This window comes from Mustela putorius, unplaced genomic scaffold, assembly GCF_011764305.1.
Source record: "Mustela putorius furo isolate JIRA1106 unplaced genomic scaffold, ASM1176430v1.1 tig00003898_pilon_pilon_pilon, whole genome shotgun sequence".
In the NCBI taxonomy this organism is placed as follows: domain Eukaryota; kingdom Metazoa; phylum Chordata; class Mammalia; order Carnivora; family Mustelidae; genus Mustela; species Mustela putorius.
In genome coordinates this window covers 5440522-5466840 of record NW_025422047.1, presented here as the reverse complement: position 1 = coordinate 5466840, position 26319 = coordinate 5440522, and the positions used below count along the sequence as shown (strand labels likewise).

The 26319-nt window shown below is 34.4% G+C and overlaps 1 protein-coding gene across 1 annotated transcript in view; it reads right to left on the bottom strand.

The window, feature by feature from the left end:
- The window catches only part of SPRED1 (sprouty related EVH1 domain containing 1), a 111610-nt gene that overhangs the window by 19818 nt on the left and 65473 nt on the right, over positions 1–26319 (bottom strand). The window contains exons 3-4 of the mRNA XM_004751073.3: positions 15857–16025; positions 12494–12543 (exon numbers count right to left, since the gene is read on the bottom strand). Coding sequence (XP_004751130.1) covers positions 12494–12543; positions 15857–16025 — 219 coding nt within the window. The remainder of the gene's footprint in view (positions 1–12493; positions 12544–15856; positions 16026–26319) is intronic.

Genomic DNA, 26319 nt, shown 5'->3' with positions numbered 1-26319 from the left:
TGAGAGAGATAATCTAATCTAAATGAAACTTTAAACGAGAAGTGACATACATACATAGAAAATGAAGAAATTATTACAGAGAAGAAACAAATCAATGTAAGTGTTGTCTTGTAAGTTAAAAAAGCATGTACCAAGGACTGTGCTGTGCTACATGATACAGGGGATCAAAAGAAAACCACAGGCCATGATCTTACTGAATGAATGAAAGAATTAATTAGCCTGAACATGCTGATTCAACTGAGGCACACGAGACTTAGGTAGGGGATAGGCTCAATGACAGGCCCTAATGACATGTTTTTGAAATTTCATAAATAATTTGTTTAAAGATATGCAGATTTGCCATTACTTTTCCTGTTACTGTGTAATTATCTGAAAAGACTGTGAAAGCCAAATAAAAATGACAGAAATACTTTCACTGCCTTAGCTTAAAATAATATTTGGAGTAATCACTACAGGGCTAAATCTTAAAGGTACAAACCTTTATGAACTTAAAAAAAAAAAAAAAAAAAAACCAAACATTTAAAAATCTGGTGCTCTAAGACTAAGTAATAAGATTAATAAAATAGCTAACAGATTTTAGTTTATAAATGCAGGTTCTAGTCCTTGCCCTGGAACAAAGTAGTCTTGTGATACTTAATTTCTGTGGAATTGGTTTCTTCAATTATCAAATACTTTTAATACCTATGCTATTTTATCACATGGATTTTCTTAAGGATTTAGTGAGATGATAATATATGTGAAAATGCCCTGAAAACTAAAAGCAATTGAACTTTAAAAAATATATTTGAGGGGTGTCTGAGTAGCTCAGTCGTTAAGTGTCTGTCTTTGGCTCAGTTTGTGATCCCAGGGTTCTGGGATCGAGTCGGGAGTCAGGGTCCCTATTTGGCAGGGAGCCTGCTTCTCCCTCTCCCACTCCGCGCTTGTATTCCCTCTCTTGCTTTCTCTCTGTCAAATAAATATATGAAATTCTTAAATAATAAAAAAAATAATAAAATAATAGATAAAAATATATTTGAGAATGTAATATCACTTAAAACTAAAATGTCAAACCCAGTTAATTGTTCTTTTTAGCTAATTTCCATTACAATTGTTCCAGTGAGTTATGATAGTTACTGCTAAATTAATTACTAGAAATAAGTCAGTTAAATACTAGTAACCAGCAAACATTCTTTAAAAATGCAAGATGAAAATTGGAAAGAGTAAAAAATTTTGAAAGGTATTAAAATGTTCTAGACAGTTTTTAAAATAATTCAAGTAACTATCAAAAATCATAAGCAGACTGAATAGAAGAAAACATGGGGGACTGGGAGGAGGTTTAGAGAAAGGGCCTAAGTTAGAAACTTGTCTCATCCAACTAAGGTATAAAATTTAAGCAATTAACTTCTCTAAATTATGGTTTTATTATAAGCTGGATATATCTGCACCAATAACTTTGGGGTTAACTGGAATACTCAAAATATTAAAATTTGTAAACAAGCATGAATTGCTCTGGTAGCAGCAGTAGTGGTGGCAGAAGTAGTACTAAGACCAGTAGTAACTACAAAGTAATTATCCTTATAATGCTGACAACTATTTGGACCAGGTTGTTTTTACTGAATTCCAATCTAATTGAGAAGTATTTTAAAATTTAAGATAAGCCTACTGAAAAATTTGTATCTGAACATCATAAACTTGTTATATAATACAAGTATTTTACTCTACTGACTTGGGTTTATTCTATTTATATTCTGTACATGAAGCAAAAACACATTTCAGTAAATCTGGTGTAACAGGAATTAAAATGTAGGAAAAAAGTCTTTAACAAAAAAATCTTCACCCACAAAAGAAATAATTCTAATAAATGTAAAAGTTCAAATTATACAGAAAAATTCTGCTCATTATCCCGACCCCATGGAATAAAACCTACTATAATTTGATAAAGAGCTTTCCAGACTTCTTAATGCATGTTTATTGGTTCAGATCCTACAAAGAATATGGTTTCACTTATACTATAGACAGTCTATCCATGTGGTGCTTTTTCTCACTTCAAAATGTATCATGGACCTTTCACCACATCAGTTTATAAAGATGTACCTTGTGCTTTGAAATGGTTGCAAAAAAGTTCAGTATTTGTTTGTAAGCAATACTCTAATTGTGAACCTTTAGATTCCTTCCAACTTTCTATTATGTATGTTGCAATGCACGTCCTTATACACACAACCTGGTGCAGTGCTAATATTATTTCCTTAGGATTCATTTCCATAAATATAATCACTGAATAAAGAATATACATATATCTCCATTTTATTACCAAGCTACCTTCTAGTAAGTTTATGTATCATTCGAAAACCCCTCAACAGTACATGTCAGAGAGACCATTTCCTCACATCTCTGTTCACACTGGGCTTTACCACTTACTGATCTTTGCCAATCTTATTTGTCAAATAAGAAAAATACTTTGTTATTTTCCAGGAACATATCTGCACTATTTCCATAATTAAAATTAATAAAACCCAAAACTTTAAGTTGGATACAACTGAGTAAAAAAGTATTCAGCTAGGTCAAATTTGAATGTTTTTAACGGAATTACAAACCCTTAAAAGTAACAATTACTATGGGAACATGGACATATTCTAAAGTTAGGTGTTGGGAAAAGCCAAAAATCTTTCACAAGAGCAGAAAATTTAACACATGATATACATAAAGACTGTACATACATTTGCATGCTCCCTGGCTTTAAACAAATTATCTATAGCAGTCCTATACACCCACATTCAATGCTCTTAGGATTGTGCTGGCATAGGCTCATCTGTATTATCTATATAGTAACCGATGCCAATATTTAATGTACAATGGAAATCTGTTTCACTCTCAGAGGCTGGTATAATAATTATTCTCCTATGGTTGCTAAGAGATTGTGTAGCTTTTTCTTTTTCTAAGACTACTATAGCAATTTAATGTGTAGAGGCAAAAGGATGCTGGGTAAAACAATAAAATAATTCCAGCTGTAGCTCTCTATCAGAACATAAGGCTAGATGACAGCTGCAGGGAAAATAGAAACCGACTTTGCTCCTCTCCTCCCTTTATCCCTTCTTACTGTGTAATTCTGAGTACAGACAACTTAGCGTTGTTCTGCAAACCTTTTAAAATACGATTCCCAATGAATAATCACATGTGGAAAAAGTATTATTGGTCTACTTGCTGCTCAAGAACTTTACTCTTGTTTTTGTATATCACAAAACACAGGTTTGAAAATGTGTGTCTGGGTTATAACCAACAAGAGAAGATTTTAGTAATTATATTATTAGTTAATTTTAGCATGATGAAAGAATTTTAAAATGTTCTTTGACGAAAAAGTCTTACATTTTAGCATTGCATATGTTAAAAATGTTACAAAAACTGTTTTTCTTTTGGCATTTAAAATCATATACTCAAATTATGCAAACTTGGGAAGCACAGAAAAAATTACAATTCCACAAGCCCAGCAAAATCATCATTAATATTTTGGTGTAGCACCCAGTAGCAATTCATTTTAGATTTGACCACAATTATCTCCTATTCTGCTCACTAGATTTCTTTAGTTCCTTTGATTAGTTTAAGAGTAAGAATACACTAACCTGTAAGTTTTTAATCTTGCATTTGTCTGTGAGCTTTGTCTAAAAATACTTAATAGCACATAAAGAATTTTAAGCAATCTGAACACAGTAATCAGTTATGAAATATGGAAGGAACGAGAAGTGTACCAAGACATAATGTCCCACAAAAACAGAAAAAAGAAAACAAGTCTTCCACCCTAGGTTAATCAGCAAACAAACCAAACTACTTTTCTAATAAAGTCAGTTTGACTTAAATGTGGTGTTAGATTTTCAGGAATTGTTTATTGTCTGTTAATTTGTTTTTTAGTTATTTTGTTCCTGGTAACGATATAAATTTATACAATCCTGTAACTGGTAAATCTATTTTTAGGATTTTATCCTAAGGTCACACCTGGAAAAATACCAACAAAAATTAATGTAAGAGACTGTGGAAAATAAAGGTTCAATAAAACATGAGTGGTTAAATAAACTGTCTGGCACAGTTACGTGATTAGAATGGCTAAATGCAAAAACTCAAGTCAGACTTTGGGGGTCCACATTTTAGGATTTATACTACTTAAATTTCAACTACCACCACCACTACCATCACCAATACAAACAAGAATCCTTCCAAAACACAATCAAGGAGTAGGCCCAGCTGGCTCAGTCCATGGAGCATGAAACTCTTGATCTGATGGCTATAGGTCTGAGCTCCACACTAGGTACAGACATTACTTAAAAATAAAATGTTTAAAACACACACACAATCCAAATGGAAAAGAGACTGATTCTCATAGTACTTTAAATAAAGAAATATGTATTTGAATACAAGCAAAAGAACAAAGAAAAACCTAGGCAGAGCTACCTAAATTTTTCATAGCAGTTACGTTTGCGTAGGAATAAATGATTCCTGATTTTTTCTTTATAATTTTCTAACTGCCCTAATATTCTGCTTAAAGATGTATTAGTCTAAGAGTCAAGAACAAAATGTAAATGACAAATCATTATGCAAAAAGGTTATATAGTTCTTTTGCTCCCTTGTTAGATAACAAAAACTCAATGTGAAATATACTCAAGTTTTGGGACCTCAACTGTGGAATAGTACTTAATGTAGGATGGTGACGGTCACAGTAACATAGCATCCATTTGTTAGCTAAATAACGCCTTTCCGCGGAGGTGCCTTGGTGGCTCTGCTAGTTGGGCATCTGGCTCTTGACTCTGGCTTGGGTCATAATCTCTGTGCTGAGACCAAGTGTGCCTCTGTACTCAGTGGGTCTGCTGGAGATTCCTTCCCTCTGCCCTGCGCTCTGCTCCCATGCTCACACTGTCCCTCCCTCCAAGCACATAAATCTTTAAAAAAGGATAAAAATGCCTATCCACTTAGTTTTCAGAAACAGAGCCTTATTAAAATGTTACCACCTTTGAAAGTTATTGCATGAACAACTCATATCCCCCTTCCTAAACCAAAGTTACATTAAACAATCAATAACTAACTGTAAGTCATAATTCTTAAAATGATTTTGGCTAAGAAATGACACTATCAAAAGAGTAAGTTAGTCAAGTATTTCTCAGTGGCCAAAAGAAAAAATAAGACAACCTTCCATTTGGATCAACTGAGTGTCAACTTTCTTTCTCCCAAAAGCATGAAATCTGAGATCTTTTCCTCTTAGAACCACAGCCTCTTGTGAGGTGAGTTTTATGGATTTTGTTACCAATTTAGCGTATCTGAACAACAAGAGCTATTCTCTGGTCGGAGAAACACTGTAAAAATGATCTTATAACAAATACGAGATAGCATTTTGAAAAACAAAAACAAAAACAAAAACACCTTAACTGGCTCATTCCCCCCACCCCGCAACTGGCTCATTAAAACAGTCAAAGAAAGAAACCAATGAAAAACAACATTCGTACTTTTTTACAGCTAGGTTAAAAATCCTAAGTGTGAAGGTTTTTCTTTACAAAGCCCTTCTTGGGTACCACCTAGGTATGTCATCAGCACTGTACTAAAAACATCAGGGATAAAAGATGAGCAAGATGCGATTTTAAATCCAAATGATAATGTATTTTATATAACCCTTCAAAGACAGATAAGAAATAAAAAGGGAGACTTCTTCCTGTTGATTTATGATGACTGATAAAGACACCAAAATTACTGAAAGCATAAAGGGCCCACCAGGAAATAACCAAATGCCTCATATAACTTTAGAAGAAAAGGTGCTCAAATAACTGGTGAATAAATTGTTGAATAATTAAAATGGAGAGGATTTCCACTCTGATATTTTAATGTCTTCGAGACATTTAATGATCTAAATAAAACACAATCATTACCTCTTCTGGTTTAAAAAAAAAAAAAGATAATGGGTTATTCTTTAAAACCCATTTTCGTTGCCTTTGCAAACAATCACCAATGAAGTAAACCTGACATAACCACTACTATGAATCACAACCAAGTTGTATTTGAAATAATTTCAAAATGTTTAGTTATGCCAAGCTCAAAGGTGAATTACAAAACGATGTGGTTTATTTCTGATACAGTGATTAAATTATTTTATAATCTCTAATATATTCTGAAGAATGACAGTAAAAACTTTGGCCTATCATGAAATCAATGGCACTAAGGTATGAGTTTTCTTCCATAGTTCTAATTCTGGATATCGATTCTTTAAAAATTTTTCAAACAGGAAGTTCAGAAAAATTTATCTCACATATTTGTAGCATCTCAGTATCCCCCACTCCTTTCTTGATATAATTAAGGTTAATGTATATATAATCAGGTTAGACTTTTTTAAACAATAAAGACGATTCTTTCCCTACCTGAACATACTCTCTGTTACAAAAGGGCTATAAAACCAAGATATAATACACTCTTCCACTGAAAGACAGAATTTACCCTAAGCTAGACATCATCTGAAAAACTGAGAACTGATGAAGTTTAGGGATTAAAGGAACATAACTACAGGTGTTAGCTTTCATTCTCATCATATTCCCTCCTGCTTGTGTACTGGTTAGCTATCCCTGCACAATAAATTACCAGAAAACAGCAGCTTCAAAGAACATACATTTATTATTCCACAGTTTCTGTGAGTGAGAAATTTTGAAGCACATTAGCTGAATGGCTCTGGCTTACAGTCCTTTAGGACATCACAGTAAAGGTACTATCCATGGCTGCAGTTATCTGAAGGCTTGTTTGAGGCAGGAAGACTTTCGTCTAAAATCAACCCATTTCCTTGCTGGCTGCTGAAAAAAGGTCTTAGTTCCTCACCACATGGATCTCCTCACAGAACCTCTCAAGTATCCTTGCACACAGTAGCAAGCTTCTCCCAAAATGAGTAATCCAAGAAAAAGAGCAAGATGGAAGCCACAAATTTTCTTGGGACCTACTCTCACTTCCTCCACATTCTATTTGTTAGAAGTGAGTCACAAGCACAGTGACACTCCAAGAGAGGGGAATTAGACTAGAATGAAGACAGGATATGAAAGAATTTGTGGACATATTTTAAAACCACTACTGTTCACCACTTTTTGGACAAATAATTTACAGTTATCTCATATACAAAATACACACACTCATCCCTCTCCCAAGGCTCCCCAGAAGTCTCATCTCTTTAGAGCAACAACTTCACTTCCAGGATGATGTGATCGAAATAGATCCATGTACAGATGATACTTCTCAGGTATAGTTCCTAAGTACAGTCATCTGAGTATAATTTCTCCCAACATGATGACCTGGGAACTAAAGCGACAAATTATCTGCCCTACACATACCCAAAATACAAGGGCAGGATAGGGAGGAAAACTGTTTTAATACCACCATGTACAGAAGAAAATAGGGAGGCACAATGGAGTCAGAGCCAAAGTAATTCTGAAATCAAGGTGGACACATCTTCCAAGCTGCATAAAGAGAACTTAGGACCTAGGAAGAATTCTCCATGGCTCTTGGCTCTGGCCTTAGAGATTTGGTCTCTGATTTCTGAGTCACCCTTCCATTTTTTGAAAGGTAGCCCACATTTACATACATGTGTATAGAATGTTTTAACCTGACTCCTACCAGAATTTTGGGAACCTAAATGGCCACTCTTCAGTCCAAGGTGGTGATACTTCTGCCAAAATAACTCTTTTGAAAACACTGTGGGTCTCTTGTGATTCTTATCGGGGTTCACACCATTAGACAAAAAGCACAGTCACAAATCCGAGATAAAACGCTTCTCTACTTTAAATTTTTGCTAAGGGACACCCTAATCTGATAATAAGCCCCATCACTTTGATTGAAAGGTTCTTGGAGGTATACCTTAGATCTTTCTGAGGTCTTAAGAATGGATTTTATAAATTACACACTTGGCTTCATCTTTAGACAAAGCTATTCTGAGAGTGCCCTGGATCTGATCTTTGCCTGGAAGCCATTTCCCAATTTTGGCATAGTGTGATATACTAAGAGGATGAGAATTTTCAAACCAGCAGGTCCTGGCTCCATTTTGTTTAGGAGCCCTTCCTTACCCCATTTCCTATAAGCAGAAAGAAGAAACCAAGCAACACCATTTTTTACCTTCTGCTTGAAAAATCTTCTTAGCTAGATCACCTAGATTTTCTTTCTCTTTTTCTTTTTTTAAAGATATTTATTTATTTATTTATTTATTTGACAGACAGAGATCAGAAGCAGGCAGAGAGAGAGAGGGGGAAGCAGGCTCTCTGCTGAGCAGAGAGCTCAATGCAGGGCTTGATCCCAGCACCCTGGGATCATGACCTGAGTCAAAGGCAGAGGCTTTAACCCACTGAACCACGCAGGCGTCCCCTTGGATACATTTTCTAAGGCCCATATTACTGCAAGTAACAGTGCTGCTAACCCTTCTGTGCCACTATGTAGCAACTCCCTTTCTCCCAGCTTCCTATATGGTTTTCTTCATTTTCATATAAGCCTTTACTGGCTTTTAAAGTATGTGTTACAGTAGCACCCCATTTATAGGTACCTAAATCTCTATTAGTTACAAATTACCCCCAAACTTAACGGCTTCAATTGACACTTAACATAAATGATTTCTGTAGGTCAGAAATTAAGAATTTTGACTGTTAACTGAAAGGGTTCTGGCTCACAGTCTCCAGTGAGTTACAATCAGAACATCAACTATGGCTACAGTCATCTAAAGGCTTGTTTGGGAGTAAATGACTGGCTTCCCAGATGGCTCACTAACACTGTTATTGTCACAAGACTTCAGTTCCTTACCACATGGACATCTCCACTGGATTGTTTGAGTATCTTAATCCTGTGAGAGCTGTCATTTTCTAGTACAGGCAATCCAAGAGCATCAGAAAGAAGCTGCAATGTCTTTTATGATCAACCCTTGGAATTCACATTTTGTCACTTCTACCATTAAGTCTCTTTGGTAAGAAAGAACTAGGTATAATGTATACTCAGGGAGAGGAGAATTAGGTTCTATCAAAAGAAATATAATTTAATAATCTATTTTAAAAACACCAAAGAATATAAAGGCAAAAGATAAAACTTGATATGAAAATCGCTTAGTAAAATTACATTTAAATGGAAGCCTACTGTTATAATCTCTAGTGACACTGCATATTTTCTATTTTATTATGAAAATAAAAAAACCGGGACGCCTGGGTGGCTCAGTTGGTTAAGCAGCTGGCTTCGGCTCAGGTCATGATCCCAGCATCCTGGGATCGAGTCCCACATTGGGCTCCTTGCTCAGCAGGGAGCCTGCTTCTCACTCTGCCTCTGCCTGCCTCTCTGTCTGCCTGTGCTCACTCTCTCTCCCTCTCTCTCTGACAGATAAATAAATAAAATCTTAAAAAAAAAAATAAAAAATTTAAAAATTTAAAAAAAATTAAAAAACCAAGCAAGTGCTTTAGTGTCTAATGAAGGTAAAATATAAATAACTCTTTAAGGGGTTGAGTGTGTGTGTAACATTTTGGACTGAGGGCACTGGAGATACCTTACTATGAAGTAGCCATCCTAAGGAGCTAACAGAATAACTACTCTTGCTGCTCTTTATACTACAGTAATTCTCTTCACTAGCATCCTGCTAATTCTAACTTTTCATTCTTTTGTCTGCTTCTGAAATAAATTTATTATTCTTCATTAATATCATCCCCATTTTTAACTCTACACCAAAGCCTTCATATATACAGTACTAGTAGCAAATACAATGATGGAAACAACAGTTTTTTTTTTTACAAAATCCACTGACTTTTATATGCACAGAGTACTGCAAAAATTATGTCCTATAGCAGTTTTTCCTTTACACAATGGTATATAAAGAAATGCTGTGAAACCAAATCAGAAGAATATCAAAATGACTAATAGCATTATGTAATGGACTGTGTTAGTATGTGAAACTCTACTTCTGAAACTGAATTTTAACCAAAGTTACTTTCATCACAGGGAGCAATCCAGAAAATGCCTCCTCATTTCCAGACTAATTTTAACTGATACCAGAACAAAATGGAACTTTGTTAAAGACTTAAGGAAAAATATTATTTTCATTTTATTACTTACTTCTTATATCTAATTAACTGCAACTCACTGTGTTTTTAAAATAATAAATAACCAAACATAAAATTAAAAGATTCATATATTTAAACACAACAAAGGATGCTTAAATGTACAATAGGGGGACTGGTAATTAAGATATATCTATTAAAAAACAAATTACATAAAAATTATAAACTTGAAGTACTTAAGGACACAAATATATACTGGAGTGGAAAAAAAAGACTACAGCATAATGATATTATAATAACCCATGTGCATGCCCATTTATGTCTACAGAAAAAAATCCAGCAGGCTTTATTCAAAAATATGTATGGTGGTTATCATGGATAGTAGCATACATGTTTTTTTCTTTAAACTTAGCTATATTTCTCACATTTTGCAAATAAAAACATTTTTATTTTCTGATTATAAATGCACATAAAACATTTGCCATGTCTTTAGGTTACAAGTATTTTTACAGTAATATAAATAATTAATACTAGGTATACAGGCAAATTTGGGTTTACTGTTATAATATTGTTGTGAAGTATTAATACTTATTATATCAAAGCTGCTAAAAAGTTCTAAAGTTCTGGAAAAGTTCTAAAAAGAAAGACATATATAGCTCAGAATCCCCCAATCCAAAAGTAATAAACAAAAATATTTAACATTTTAGCGTAGTGGTAACACCATATAATTTTTATGTTTTTATTACTTAGTATATTATAAGCAAATTACTAATAAAATGTTTAATGGTTACATGATAAAGATATACTTTAATTAATTCAATCATTCAAATTTTCCCAAATAGCTTATATTTATTAATACTTTATTTTTAAAAAAATATTATTATTATATTAAGACTTCAATTTATTTGACAGAGGAAGACACAGCAAGAGAGGAACACGAGCATGAGCAGGAGGAGTGAAAGAGGGAGAAACGGGCCCTACATTGAGCAGGAAGCCTAATGCAGGGCTCAATCCCAGGACCCCATGATCATGACCTGAGCAGAAGGGAGATGCTTAACAACTGAGCCACCCAGGTGCCCCTATTATTAATGCTTTAAATACTCATACCTAAAAATCTGTGTATAAAAAAACCTTTGTCCAAGAAAAAACAAAGAAACACTTTCTGCATCTCTATTACTTAGTATAAATTACTGGAAATTGGTTCACTAGATCAACAGGCATTCAGGTTTCTGTTTGTAAGGCTTTTTAATATATATAATCAAAATGCTTTCTAGAAAGAACCTACCTATCTACATTTTCTCTAGCACAGCATCAATCTGTCAATCTCACAGAGAAACACAGTACGGGACAGTGTCAATCATTTATTTATTTATTTATTTATTTTCTGAAGATTTTATTTATTTGAAAGAGAGAAAGAGAACAGGGAGAAGTAGATGATGAACGAGAGGGACAAGAAGACTCCATGCTGAACATGAAGCCCAATGCAAGGCATCAAGGATCCCAGGACCCAGAGATCATGACCTGAGCAGAAATCAAGAGTTGGACACTTAACCATCTGAGCCACCCAGGCACCCCGGGGTGGGGGTGGGGGGGTGTTGTCAATTTTTAAACCCTTCTTCCTTTGATAACTAAAAAATGTTAATTTGCACAACCTGCTGCTTACCACTGTTCATATACGCTTATTAACAATATGCAATTCCTTTTTTGTGAATTCTTTATACAAGTACTTTGCCTATATTTGATGGTTAATTTTATCTGTCAACTTGGCTAGGCAAACACCAGTCCAAACGTTGTGGAGGCATTTTCAGATGTGACTAACATTTAAATCAGTATATTTTAAGTAAAGGAGATTACCCTCTATAAAGCAGACAGGTCTCATTATGAAAAGACTTAAAAAAAAAAAAAATTAAAAAAAAGACTTAGGTCCCCCAAAGAGGAAGTCTGGCATGAGACTGCCTTCCAACTCAAAACTAAGACATCAAAGTATGTCAAAACTACCATACATGCCTGCCTAACTACCCTGTGCATTTCTAACTTGTCAGTCCCCACAATCACTGAGCCCATTCCTTTGCAAAAAACAAACCAAAAAAACAAACCTCCAACTACAAAAAACCAATCCAAGGAAACCAAACAAAAACAAACTCTCTATAACACATGCATACCTGTATCATGCCCACACATCCTATTGCTTTTGTTTCTCTGTGTTTCTTAACAAATACAATGTTGAAGGGGCAGGGATTGGGTAAGTCTGGTGGTGGGTATTAAGGAGGGCACATATTGCATGGAGCACTGGGTGAGGTGCATAAACAATGAATTTTGGAACACACACACACACAAAATTAAATTAAATTAAATTAAAAAAAAAACACCCAAATACAGTGTCAAGAAATTTTCTTAGAAATTTATAGAAGTTGTGTATTTCTTAAGGTTAGTGATTTCCTCCCTATCCTTACATTCAGAAATTCCTTTCAAGGCAAACTACTTACTTGTAAGTCATCTTCTGTTCCTTCAGCTTCATTTTTAAATGTTGGGCATCCTAAGAAAACAGGTAGATGTTAATTACGCAAAGAATTTTTGTCTTGGGTTTTAATAATTGACTAATTGATTAAATCATTACAATACTATAGAACTGATCAGAGATCATTCTGGGCTGCCTAGCAACAAGTCAGATGTTGGCCACTCATACCTGCCTCTTTGTTAGGAGAATAAAGTGATTGTTTACCTCTTTTATGGGTATATTTCCAGTAATTTTCTAACAAGATGTTCTCTGTGAAGGTGTACTATCTCTAGTAAGCCCGACCCGATTTTTCTAAAATGCTCACACTGCTAAGCAGGGTATATGCATTAAAATTTCTCTGGTGTTACCCACATGTGATTTATTCAATTTTCTAAATATTCTTACCCAGGAAACAGTATTTAATACCCCAAACAAAGATTTTAGTTGCTTTTGCAAGAAAGAAAACAAATAAGCCTTAAACCACTGTTTACAGCCAATAGCCAGCTGTTGCTATTGATCTTTGTGTATCAATGTCTCTCTGTATATTTTCCTAGTGTTCAAGAGGGTCTTTAGTTTTAATAAATTAATAAGGAATGATGTCTTAGCAAAGTATTCTTAGTTTATGCTACCCTTGAGAGATACAGCTGACATGGAGATGAGCAGAAATTTATCCTTCCGAAAGGGCTGCATATTTTATTCTTATTGTCATGGAAGATTAAGAAAAAGAAATTTAATGGGACTGGTGGAAGTCTATACAGTGGCTGGTAATAACACTAACCAGTATGTTTTTAAAAATGTTCAAAAATAATAAGATAGATTAGTACTGTAGTCTATTCTACCTGGCAAGGAGTTTGTAGGCTCCTCTACATATATAAACGGTCCTTTAAAACATGAAATTTAATCCTAATCTATTTGATCCTAGTGAAAGAAGTATCCTTTTATGGAGCCATGAGTGTGGCTTCAAAGTAATAACACTTTAGGGAATGTAACTGGTGCAGCCACTGTGGAAAACGGTATGGAAGTTCCTCAGAAAGTAATCACATTACTATTTACACAAAAAAATACAAGAACACTAATACATACATCTCTATGTTTATTGCAGCATTATTTACAATAGTCAAATATGGAAACAGCCCAAGTGTCCACTGATAGATGAATGGATAAAGAAGATGTGGTATATATACATAGTGGAATGCTATTCAGCCATAAAGAATGAAACCTTGCCATTTGCAACACCATGGACAGAATCGGGGAGTATAAGGCTAAGCAAAGTCAGAGAATGACAGATACCATATGATTTCATTCACACATGGAATTTAAGAAACAAAACAAAAGAGCAAAGGAAAAAGAGAGACAGAAATCAAGAATGAGACTATTAACTCTAAAGAATAAACTGATGGTTATGACAGGGGAGGTGGTTGGGGGTGGGTGAAATATGTGAGGGAGAATAAGAATACACCTATGAAGAACACTGAGTAATGTATAGTATTGCTGAATCATTGTATCATACACCTGAAACTAATGTAACACTTTATGTGCTATATATACATATACTGGAATGAAGATAAAAAGCTTAATAAAAAAAGGAAAAAGTAAAAATAAATTAAAAATTCTAGCAGCCATAGATAATGATTGTCTTTTTAAAGTAGCAGTACTTGAACAATAGCTAAATATCAGAATCAACTGGGGACATTTCAGAAAAGATGCTCGTACCACAGTATATTCTCAAATCAGTATTGCCAGAATCTATGGGATGAGGCATAGGACTTCATGTCTTTTTAATTTCTTGCAGTGGTTTGAGAGCCACAGTCACAACCACAGGACCTCAGGGACATTTTTTCCCCTCTAAATTCATAATAGAATCATTTCACAATTCTTCATCACATTTGAAATAGGAGGAGCTTCAAAAACAAACAAACAAACAAACAAAAAATAGATGCCTCAGCTCCTGTCCTTTGGCAGACAGATTCGAATAGTCAGAGTAGGGACCAGTTATTCTATTTTGCATAGTATCCCAGGTGACTAAAATGTGTAGCCAACATTGAAAACAATGACCTAGAAAGAACTTACAGGTTCTTGTAATAAAGATAAAATGAATGTCATCATTCCACAAAAATTTTTCTGAACTGGAAATCAATGTTTATCAATCTCTCATCTTTTAAAATAGCTAAATAAATTATTTAGGCACAGTTTCATGGACTATCAGTACAGATCTGTATTAAGCATTTCCAGGTTCTTGCCTATGGTCAGTCTCATTCATTTCTTCTAATTTTCCTAGTAAAATGTTATTTTCAAAATACAACAAATCTCAATGCTGCTAATATATTTTGATTCAGTTACTTTATATATAAGTTTATTTCTATTTATAGAGACAATTTTCCTTCTTTATTAGAAAAACAAATCAAGTCTTAATTATAACTTCACTTTGGGGATTAAATGGGCTTTAAAGTGATTTCTTTTTGCTTAATTAAGCAGAGGCCAGTCTTACATCTAAATATATTCTTTTTCCCTTTAAAACCTGCAGGCTTTAGAGTTAATAATCTTAACAGATTGGCAACATATACAAAGAGATGCATGGGGCTCTGGTCTCTACCAACCCTCAATAATGAAATCAGGTGAAGAGTTTCAAGAAAAGGTTTGCCATAGGAAAAATAGAGCCTACCTATGAAATAATAACCAAATACAGTTGAACCTTGAACAATACAGGGGTCAGGGACATCAACCCCTGCCCCACCCCAATGCAGTTAAAAATCCACATACCACTTTTCATTCCCCAAACACTTAACTACTAATAGTCCATTGCTGACTGAAGCATTACCAATAATATAAACAGTTTCAACATATACTTTGTATGTTATATGTACTGTATTCTTAGAATAAAATAGAGAAAAGAAAACATTAACAAGCAAATTATAAGGAAGAGAAAAATAAATTCATGGTACCGTACTGTGAAATAATCCACATCTAGTAGACTGGCACAGTTCAAGCCCATGTTGTTCAAGGGTCAACTATATTTGATTATTAGGAATGTTCTTTTTTATGACCAAAACAAGGATATGATTGATAATAATAACACACAAGAATTTTGAAAGTTCTGCCTATTCCCTTTTCACACTCCTACTTAAAAACATTTGCATTATCTGATGGCTGCTATTAATGGGTTCAAGAAAACACATGTAAGTGGTATATGTGACAAATATAAAACAGATTTAAAAACCCATTATTTTATCTTTGCCTACAGTGAGCTTTCAAAACTAATCACATATATCACAAAAGAGGACCTGCTTAAAATCACTCTATTCTACTACATATATGATAAACAAATTGTTAAAAAACAGTCAAGAAAACCTACCTTGAGAAATATCTTCTATAGCTCTTCGAATGCCTCTATCAAAAGCCCTAGCATCAGCAGGACTTTGAAAGGTAAGGCCAAATTTCTTGTCATCAATCTTCCAGTGGTGAAATGTTGGAGTGACCTTATTGTAAATGAGGTCTTTTTTAAGCATACATTCCAAAACCACCTGCCAAAGTTAAATGCCAAAGATTACTATACATATATCAAATAATCTAATGTAGCTCTTAAATATAAACTGAGGTGAGAATAAGAGCTATTATATTTCAGTAAGTGCATTTCCTCCCCTCTATTACCCCCCTATTAATGTAGAGGTCTTGCTATTTAATCTATTTCATAAAGTCACTCAATACAGAAATTTTTAAATGCTATTAAAGAGGATTCTGGGAAGATGACAAAGTAAGAAGGAAACTTTCTCCCCACCTAAACAACAATTACACTGGCAGAATCTGTCTGACAGAACAATGTTGGAACTATGAAGTCTGATAGGTTTGCAATTCCCAAGGGAAGACACAGACAATAAACTGGGGTTAACTGGTCAATTTCAGCATTAGTACAGTAGCAGCTACCCAAACCCCATGTCAGGGAGGTATATACAACATGTTCCTTAGAGCAGCTCACACACAAATCACAAGAGCCAGGGTGGGTAAAAAGGACCATGTCCTCCAAGTATCAGCAATCCATGTGCTCTGATTACTGATGGCTAAGAGATGCAGATGAAGGAGAGGACAACCATAGTTGGTATAACTTCCCTTACTGTTTCAAGTCCCTCCTCAACAAATGGAAGAGATGTCCAGGTTATTTAAAGGATCAGCATCCTTTTTTAGCTATTTTTTTTTTAACTTTTTCCCATTTTGGGTGCCAAACACTAAAGAGGAGGACATTCAAAACCAATTACATTCATGGGGAAAAATCAGAAAGTGACTATTCATATCCAAGGAAATACTCAGAAAAGACATGAGAAGACCTAAATTTACACTTCAGGCAGATCCTCAGCAGAGATAACCTACAACAATTTAAAAGGGAAAAAAAAAAAGCACAAATCTTATGGAAGGGGGACAATGTGATTTCCAGAGTTACCACATAATTAGACTCAATGTTCAATGTTCAACAAAAAAGCTCAAGGCACACCACCGGTAAATTCATTTTTTCATTTTCCCACTGTAAGTAAAAAGAAAATCAACAGAAACTGTTGAGCACATCTATTAGACAAAGGATTTTTAAAAATCCCACAAAACTGTTTTAAGGAAAAAGTCAAGAAAATGACCTACAAACAAAATGAAAGTATTAATAAAGAGAAAATCTAAAAAGAAATGAAGAAATTCTGGAGCTGTAAAGTCCAATAAATAAAACAAAAAATTCACTACAGAGATTCAAAAGCAGATTTGAACAGGCAGAAAAAGATCTATGAACTTAAAAATAGACAATGGACATTATTGGGTCTGAAGACTAGAAAAACAATGATTAAAGAAAAGCAAACAGCTTAAGGGACCTGTGGGACAGCATCAAGAGGACTAACATGGGGGTGCCTGGGTATTTTAGTTGGTTAAGCGTTAGAGCCTTGATTTTGGCTCTATGATCTTAGGGTCATGAGCTTGAGCCTGCCTAGGGCTCTGCTCTCAGGATGAAGTCTGCTTGGGATTCTCTCTCCTTCTCCCTTTGCCCCTCCGCATTGCTCCACCCCCCACCTCACTCTCAAAATAAGTAAATCAATCTTTGAAAGAAAAAAAAGAGAGAGAGAGAGAACCAACATACATTGTGGGAGTTGCAGAAAGAGAAAAGGAAAAGGGGCAAAGAGAATATGTGAAGAAACAATAATTTAAAACTTCATAAATTGATGAAAGACATCAATATAAACATCAAAGAAGCTCAACGAATTCCAAATAAGATGAATTCAAAAGATAGCCACACACCAGACAGAGAGAGAATCTTGAAAGCAGCAAGATACACATGAACCACCACATTCAAGGGGTCCTAAGAAAGAGTATTAGCAGATTTATCTTTAGAAACTTTGGGGACCAGAAGACAGTGGGCAGATATATTCAAAGTACTAAAAGAAAAAAAAAAAAAGTCAATCCTTTATTCTGGGCAAAACTGCCCCTCAAAGTAGGATAGAAATTAAGACATTCTCAGATAAACAAAGACTGAGAGAATGTTCCCACTAGATCTACCCTGCAAAAAAAAAAAAAAAAAAAAGCTCAAGGAAATCCTACAAAGTGAAATGAAATAATACTAGACAGTAACTTGAAGCTGTATGGAGAAATAAAGATCTCAATAAAGGTAACTGCATGAGCATTTTAAGAAGCAGTAGAATTTTAACACTGTTTTGTAACTGACACATAGTAAACCTTCAATAAACAGTAGTAGTAATGGTGATGTTGGTCATGAGGTGACAGCACTAATCCATAATACAATAAGTGCTATGAAAAACCAGATCAGAATTTGCGAGAAGACTTTTTTTAATAAAGAAGGAGGAAAAATTTGAATGATAAATAAAAAGCACTCAGGAGCTCAAAGAGCTTATGGATAGATTCTGAGAAGCTAAAGTTAACGGATTCTAAAGGCAGTGAAAAATTTCAATCTCCAATGTTTTTCCTCCTTCTGAAAGAAATTCTAGAGTAACTAAAACTTCTGAAGATATATTCCAAATTCTTTTGGGAAATATAGAGCAAAACTCTCATCATAAAATTACTGGACTGTTTGCCAGAAGTACTTAAAATAGACCAAGTCAAAAATGGGTACAAGTTCATTTTTGTTTTCATTAATAGCAACTAACAATTTGGGAGAGCAGAGTAAAATTAAATATGTACTTTCAAACTACTATGTACTTTATTATAGCTGCTACCTTACAAAGAGCTAATTACAGGTTTACAAATTGTATTATCTAAGAAGTAGTACAGCTGGCAACCAGGCTTAAGTTTTTTCACAAGTAATTTTATGAAGTATCTTTGACTCTGAGGAAAAAATCATTTCATTTTTGAAATAAAAATGCCAACTTCAATGTGATTACTTCTAACCAAAATCAATACTTGTTATCTCAAATAGTTGCTTCATTTCTAGTTTTCTGGAGGATATAAAATCCTTTATAAAAACACCAAGAAATATCAAACAATACTGTATTATCAAATATATAATTTTACTAATTATCTATTAATAAAAATTTGTCTTCCATGGCATGTTCTGAGCTGAGCGGATTTTAGACATTTTTAAAAAGAAACAGAAGAAACAATGACAGTGTTTCTCACATAAGAGCAGTTCAGCTACAACAGAAGGGAGGGAGTCAGTATTTAAATATATGTATGTCATAAAGAAAAGACTGAGGATCTGCTCTAGATTAAAGGAGAATAAAGTCGTGACATCTAAGTACTATGTGATCTCATACTGAAGGAACAAAAATGTTCTAAGAACATTTTTAGGACAGTTAACAAAACTGGAAAATGGATGGTAGATTCAAGTACCATATTTATGTTAAACTTCCTAAATAGGATAATTAAACTGTGACTAAGAAAATATCCTTGTTCTCAGGAAAAATACACTGAGGCACAAAGAGGTAAACGGCAGAATATATGCAACCTACTTCAAATAGTTCAGAAAGTGTGTGTGTGTGTGTGTGTGTGTGTGTGTGTGTCTTTCTCTCTCTCTCTCTCCTGGGGGAGGGAGAGAGAGTAACAAAACCAATAGGCCAAAATGTTAAAGAATTGGTATATGGAAGGGGAAGTGGATTTCATGAATTTGGGTAAAAGATGTTCAGGAGATCTTATCCTATTCTTGCTAAAAGTTGACTCTCTGCAAAGAAATGAAACAGACAAACAAAAAACAGCATAAAAGCACAAATAAATGGGGACACTTGAGTAGCACAGTTGTAAGTATCAGACTCTTGGTTTCCGCTCAGGTCATGATCTCAGGGTCGTGAGATTGAGCCCCACCTTGGGTCCCCACTCAGTGTGGAGTCTGCTTAAGATTCTCTCTCCCCCTCCCTCTGCCTCGCCCTCCCCTCTCCCCTGCACACTCTCTTTAAATAAAATCTTTTTTTCCCCTAAAGTATAAATAAACAGAATTAGGAATGAAAGTAGAACAAAACTGAAACCACGACAAAACTTTAGAAAGTAATAAAGAATACAGTATAAGGTTTTATAAACCCAAATTTTAAAAAATAGCCAATTTCCTAGAAAAACTTAATTAAAACTGATTGAAAACAGAAAACCACCAGAGACTTGTAACCATCAGAGAAACTGAATCAGTAGGAAGAGTAAAAGGGGATGAAGAAGTGGAAAATGAGATACATGGTCATTCCTTCAGCACCTGAGAGATATGAAGACCACCAGCAAGAAGATTATCCCCTGTAGAGAATTTAGAAGAGACTGCTACCAGTAGAAATTGGAGAAAACTGGTCAATGACTTCTAATTAAGACACTGTTCTAACTCCTGGTGGCCGCACAAACAACCACCCAAAATTCTTGGGCACAGGCAATAACTCCTGCTTCTTTACTTGGCTCTTTCCCAAGCTCCCATAGGCTGTTAGATCTCCAAACTGCCAAACTAAAACAAAACAACCTTAAAGGAAATGTAACATGGCACAGCCATTCTGGGAAAAAGTCTGGCAGTTTCTTATGAAACTATCATACATTCAACAACTGCACTCTTGGTCATTTATTCCAGAGAAATAAAACTTAGATTCATAAAAAAACGTGTACATGAATGTTCAGAGCAGCTTTATTTGCAATAGCCCAAAATTGCGAACAGCCTACATGTCCTTCAATGAGTCAATGGTTAAACAAATTTGGTACAAAGACATCACAGAGCACTAGCCAGTAATAAGAAGGAACAGACTACTGATATACAACCTGAATGAAACCACAGGGAACAATAGTCAATGAAAAAAGCCAATCCTGAAAGGTTACTTACTTATGATTCCAATTATAAAACATTTTTGAAATTACAGAAGTAGAGAAGTGGAGAACAGATGGGTGGCTGCCAGGGGAAAGAGGAAATGGATGTGGTTATAAAAGAGTAACAGGAGGGAGGATTCTCATGATTACTGAATTGTTCTGTATCTTTTCTGTGGATGGTAAAACTGTATAGTTCTAAATACACACCCAAATAAGTACTAGTAAAAGTAGGGAAACCTGAAGATCATGGTTTTTACCAATTTGAATATATATTCTGACTGTGATACTATAGTTTTGCAAAATGTTACCCAAGTAACAGGATCTCTTCATATTATTCCTTACAGTAACAATTAGTAATCTCTAATTTTCACAATAAAAATATCAATTAAAAAGTCTACAGAACATCTGCACAACTAGATTTCAGAAAAATGAGTATCAACTTCTGGTAGGGGAACCTAAGAGACATTAAGGACACTTTCTTATAATAAAGGACATCTCAAAGCAATAGCTAAATCACACTTGTGTCTGCAACACCAGATATTCCATTAAATTCACAAAGAAGCCAACATTAGCACCAACATTTAATATTATTCTGAAGTTCTAGCTAATGCTATACAAAAGAAAGGTAAGTTTCATGAATAAGCTTTAAAGGACACCAGAAATGACACCCCTTCCCCCCAAAACAGCATTTACAATCAAACATTTTTGATGTGCCTAGGGAAAAAAAAAAATGAGTGTACCTATACCAAAAAAAAAAAAAAAAAAAAAAGACGACAAATTGTTCACTGTTTTGAATGAGCAAAGATATACCAATAAAAAAGGTTAAAAATTACTAACAAGGGGAAAACTAGTATTAGCAGATATTAAACTACATAAAACTAAAATTAAAAATTTTAGTGAAATATTCACTTAACAATCAACAGACAAACCAGTGGAACTGAATAGGAACTGTAATGTATTTAACTGCTTCCTTCTGAAATCTAGGGAAAAAAGTTCTCATCAGAAAATGAACCAGTTAGCACCTAGATCTTGGACTTCACAATGAATTTCCACTGTTTAAAGCAGCCAACCTGTGGCATTTTCTTATGGCTGCCCAAGCAGACTATTGTAAGAAGTCTAAATCAAACCATCATACTATATCATAAACTTAAAAAGTCTAGCACACAGAAGGCACTCAAATATCTGTTGATTAATTAAAGGAATAATATCAATCAACTAATCTATTAAATACATGCTACATTCCACTTAGATTCTAATAAGCAAAAGTAGTGAGAAAATATTTGTAAAGTTAAAAAAGTCAGTAATTTGGGGTCAGAGAGTTTGGGCTTTAATTTAGCTATCACGGAGGCTACTAACTATCATTAGCAGTTTAATGGCAGTTGGAATGTAATGGAAAGGATGTGCAATATATCACAATGAGATATAAAACAGAAACATCAAAAGGCGCCTGGGTGGCTCAGTGGGATAAGCCTCGCACAGGGCTCTCTGCTCGCTGGGGAGCCTGTTTCCTCCTCTCTCTCTGCCTACTTGTGATCTCTGTCTGTCAGGTAAATAAATAAAATCTTAAAAAAAAAAACACAAAACAGAAACATCAAGCCAAGATAATTCTGATGAGCCTGATAGAACAAATTAGCCAGTATAAGTCAATCATTAAACAATTAAATATTACTTTAAAATTAATAATTGAATATTAAAGAGGAAGTATAACATAATAAAGAGGGTGCTGAAGCAAGTGTTATGCTTAAGTTTTCTAAAAAGACGAAATAAAAGTAACCGGAAAGGTAACATGGGACACATTCCAGATATTAATTTTCAAGAAACAGCTATTACATGTCTCTAGAAGAAAGAGCATAGAAATGATAACAGGCAGGTTTCCCCCCCCCCCCCTTTAAGGAATACAGGGACTATTAAAGAATTAACTGGTGTAAAACAACTTCTGGGAGGAAAGTCACAAAATTTACAGCTATCCAGAAAGCCATTCACAGTATAATTTATTATAGTCTCTAAAGATAACAAATTGTTAATTTTGGACTAGATGAATGTTATTAATTAGTATTTCTTCCATTCCAGGAATGCTGGTTTGCCCAAGGTGCCTTCTCTAACTCAGTTTTCCTATTTTTCCATCTGTTACTTACCAGGGACAATAAAAAGGCAACTGTTCCTTCCATTCTCATTTCCTCATGAGTAGCAAGCTGTCTGCCTATATTCACTATTCCATATAAACTTTCAACATGCAATCTTTACAGTTATTTCGTTAATGTAAAAGAGGGGAAGGCATTTCCATAAGTTCGACACATACTTTTGGTGAATCACGAATGAATAATTCACTAAGGCAACATCATAGAAAGCACTGCTTTGGTAAACAGGCAGATACATTCAAGACAAATAAAAAGAGCAGTGACCAGACTGTAAGTTTTTTGTGTTGAGATAAGACGATAGCACTGTCTCAAGGAAATTTCTGGAAACTACTAAAGAAATATTAGATCCAGGTTTTAGAAAGTTCAGTATGATAAGCACTATAGAAGCCAGAGAAAAGTAAAACTGGGCCATGAAAAATATTAGGAGACTCATCTGCAGTAATACAGGCAAGAAAGGAGAGGTATACAGAAGAAAGGAATGAAACAGAATAAAAAACAAAGAGCACTTGTTTGAAGAAATGGAAGAATCACTAATTCCTAAGTCTATGACTATTATCGTTGCACTATTTGAATCCATTCACCACGTCCACAAAAAGTTCAAGATCTTACATAGTGTAGCATAAAATCTTAGCCAAAATTACAGATTAATTCTACTTTAAGGATACTCAAGATTTAAAAGTCCAAACATATAAATTAAAATATAAGGCCTTATCCAAATAGAAATCTTTACTCAAATGTTACCTACTTCTCAGTAAAACCTTCCTTGGCTATCCAATCTAGTTTTAACAAACCTCCCTACAAAAAACTCCCTACACCTCTTTTCTCCTGACTTGTTTTTTTCCCCTTAGCACTGAGAACTATCCAGCATTTTATTGTGTTTATTCTAATATTTCTTCGTCCCTCACCAGAATGTTGCCTTACAAACTGGGACTTATTTATTTACATATCCCTAGTGTGTAGAACAATGTCTAGCACACAGTAGCTACTCAATAAATACTTGTGACATGAAAGACTCACCTTTAAAAAGGGAGTATTCCCTTTTGATAATGTGGGATTCAATGAATTTCCTTTAGTGCAAGGTAAGTCAAAAACTCATCACATACTGGCAACTGAAATATGAATGAGAGTGGTATGAATAACTGACAAGAAAAATCAGACTGGATTAAAAAAGAAGACAATAGGAAAGATACTGAAGCCTGAAGGAGTCTAGTGAAATTGGGAGAAAATTGGAGGTACAAAGTGATAGATTATGCAGGACACTCTAAGAGCAAGAAAAGGGGAATAAAATAGTAATGACATATGCAAAGAAAAGCAGCCAAAAATGATGAGGCTCAGATGTGGAAAAGTTAGCTACAGGAAGGAACTGCTACGGTCAACAGATGAAAATGAAAGCTAGAGGATGGTGATCTAAATGGCATATACATGGGTGATAGAGGAATATCCTGTACGAGGAGTAAGGAACAAGAAAAATCCTGAACTATCTCTACTCCCACTGCCACTTTTCCCCCAACTCTGTGGTATTATGGTGACAGAACCAGCATTTTCAAAGAGACAGAGCGGCTGAATCCTGAACAGAAAGTTAGTTAATGCCATTCATTGGTTTTCAGTGGAGGAAGAGTTCTGTAGGACTGAAGTTTCACAATGGAATAATTCACTGAAGTACAGTGGGAAAGGCTAAGCAGAAAACTGTTGTTCTGTACTTTTATAAAGTTCAATCCAAGACAGAAAGATGATCCCTGATCTTCTAAGGTTTCCAATGGTGGAGAGTGGGTAAGTTTCATTTTTTAAAAAGCCACTGCTATATTTTAACTATTTTATTTTCTTCCTAGAAATAAACATTCTAATTTTGTTTTAGGTTCTGGCAACTTAACTGGAAAGAAGCCCCATTTATAAAATGTGCCTTTTTAAACAATAGAACTATTATCTTACAGGCATTTTAACTTTTATAACCATTTTTATCCACAACCCAATTACTTATTAATCCAAAAAACAATTCCTTTAATCTCAGGCAAATTCTTAAAACTTAAAATGCTTCTTATTTTTCCTTTCTTCATTTTAATATTACTTTGTCACTTTAAGCTTTTAGTTATATCTGTAACTGCTTTGACATAGCAGTGTCTTTTTCTTGATTCCAGAGTATTTTTAAGTAATCTAGATATTGTAAGAATCCTACGTTATCTTTCTATATAGCCTACCCCATTTCTTGTTATCTCGTAGTATGTAACTTTTAAATTAAATTTGTAGTATTTTTATTGTATACTACATAAAATATTCTAAATAGTTATTTTAGAATCTATAACTTAAAACTGTGTTGAGTAATATTTGAGCAAAATTTTAAATATTACTGAGAGTTTGTTCAAGTACTCATAAAGACTAAAGGTATATATAATTTAGTGTTCAAATTTATATATCACATGCAATTTAGCTAAAATGGTCAAATAATACAATCTATACATATGGTAAATACTTTGATAAAATGTTTGCCTATAAAATAGGACTATCATATTAACAGAGAAGGGTCACTATATCCAGTGAAAACTGAATGCAAAAGAGAAAGTTTCTATCATGGGAAATGTGAAGCTCAACAGTGAAGTTAACCCAAATTAACAGTTAAATTTTAGTTAGCATTTTTTAAAATGTGATCCAAGATAACACTAACTTTTACTGAAGAAACCAAGGCTATAAAGATTTAGAAGGAAATGGAGGCTACAATTCATATTAAAAGAAAAAAAAAAAAAGCAGTTCTGAGAATCCATCCTTGTCAAAAACTATTCCACCCATCCCCAAGTGTCATTATTACCTAATTAAAGGTAGTATTTTATTACCTTCGGCTATTAACACCAAAGCCTGGTGTTTCTTTTGAGTTCCTTCTCAATCATCAATAAAGTATGCAAGTCGATGTAGAGCAGAACTTTCCAACTTTTTCCTCAGGCACACTTAGAAAAAGAACATTTGTATGGCAACAAGGAAAGAGGAGGAACTGCTAGTGGTGAAGAGGCAAGCAGTCTGGGAGCTCCAGCCACGTTTACCTATTCATGAGCTCTAATTTACAGTATGAAAGGATGGCTGCGAAATAAATTCCACCTTTGCAAGCATCATAACTTTGCAGGCAAGTTATAGGTAAGCATCATAGGAAATAGCTTCTAATCTCTCTGAATGAATGAATGAATGAATGAGCACTGACCTAATTATACAAAAGACCATCTTCCTGAAAAAAATCCCAGTGAGCCTGCTCTTTATCTGAGCTCCCTTTCTTGTGAAAGAAGAAGAAGTAGTAGTAGCAGCAGCAGCAGTACTGAAATATAACCCTTTGGGAATGTAACAAGACATTTTTAGTATAATAACTGTAAATCAAAGACTGGAAAAAGTCTTCTACCTAAGTGTCTATATTTTACCTTTGAGAAAAGCCACCTTTCTTCTTAACTGTGGTTAACCA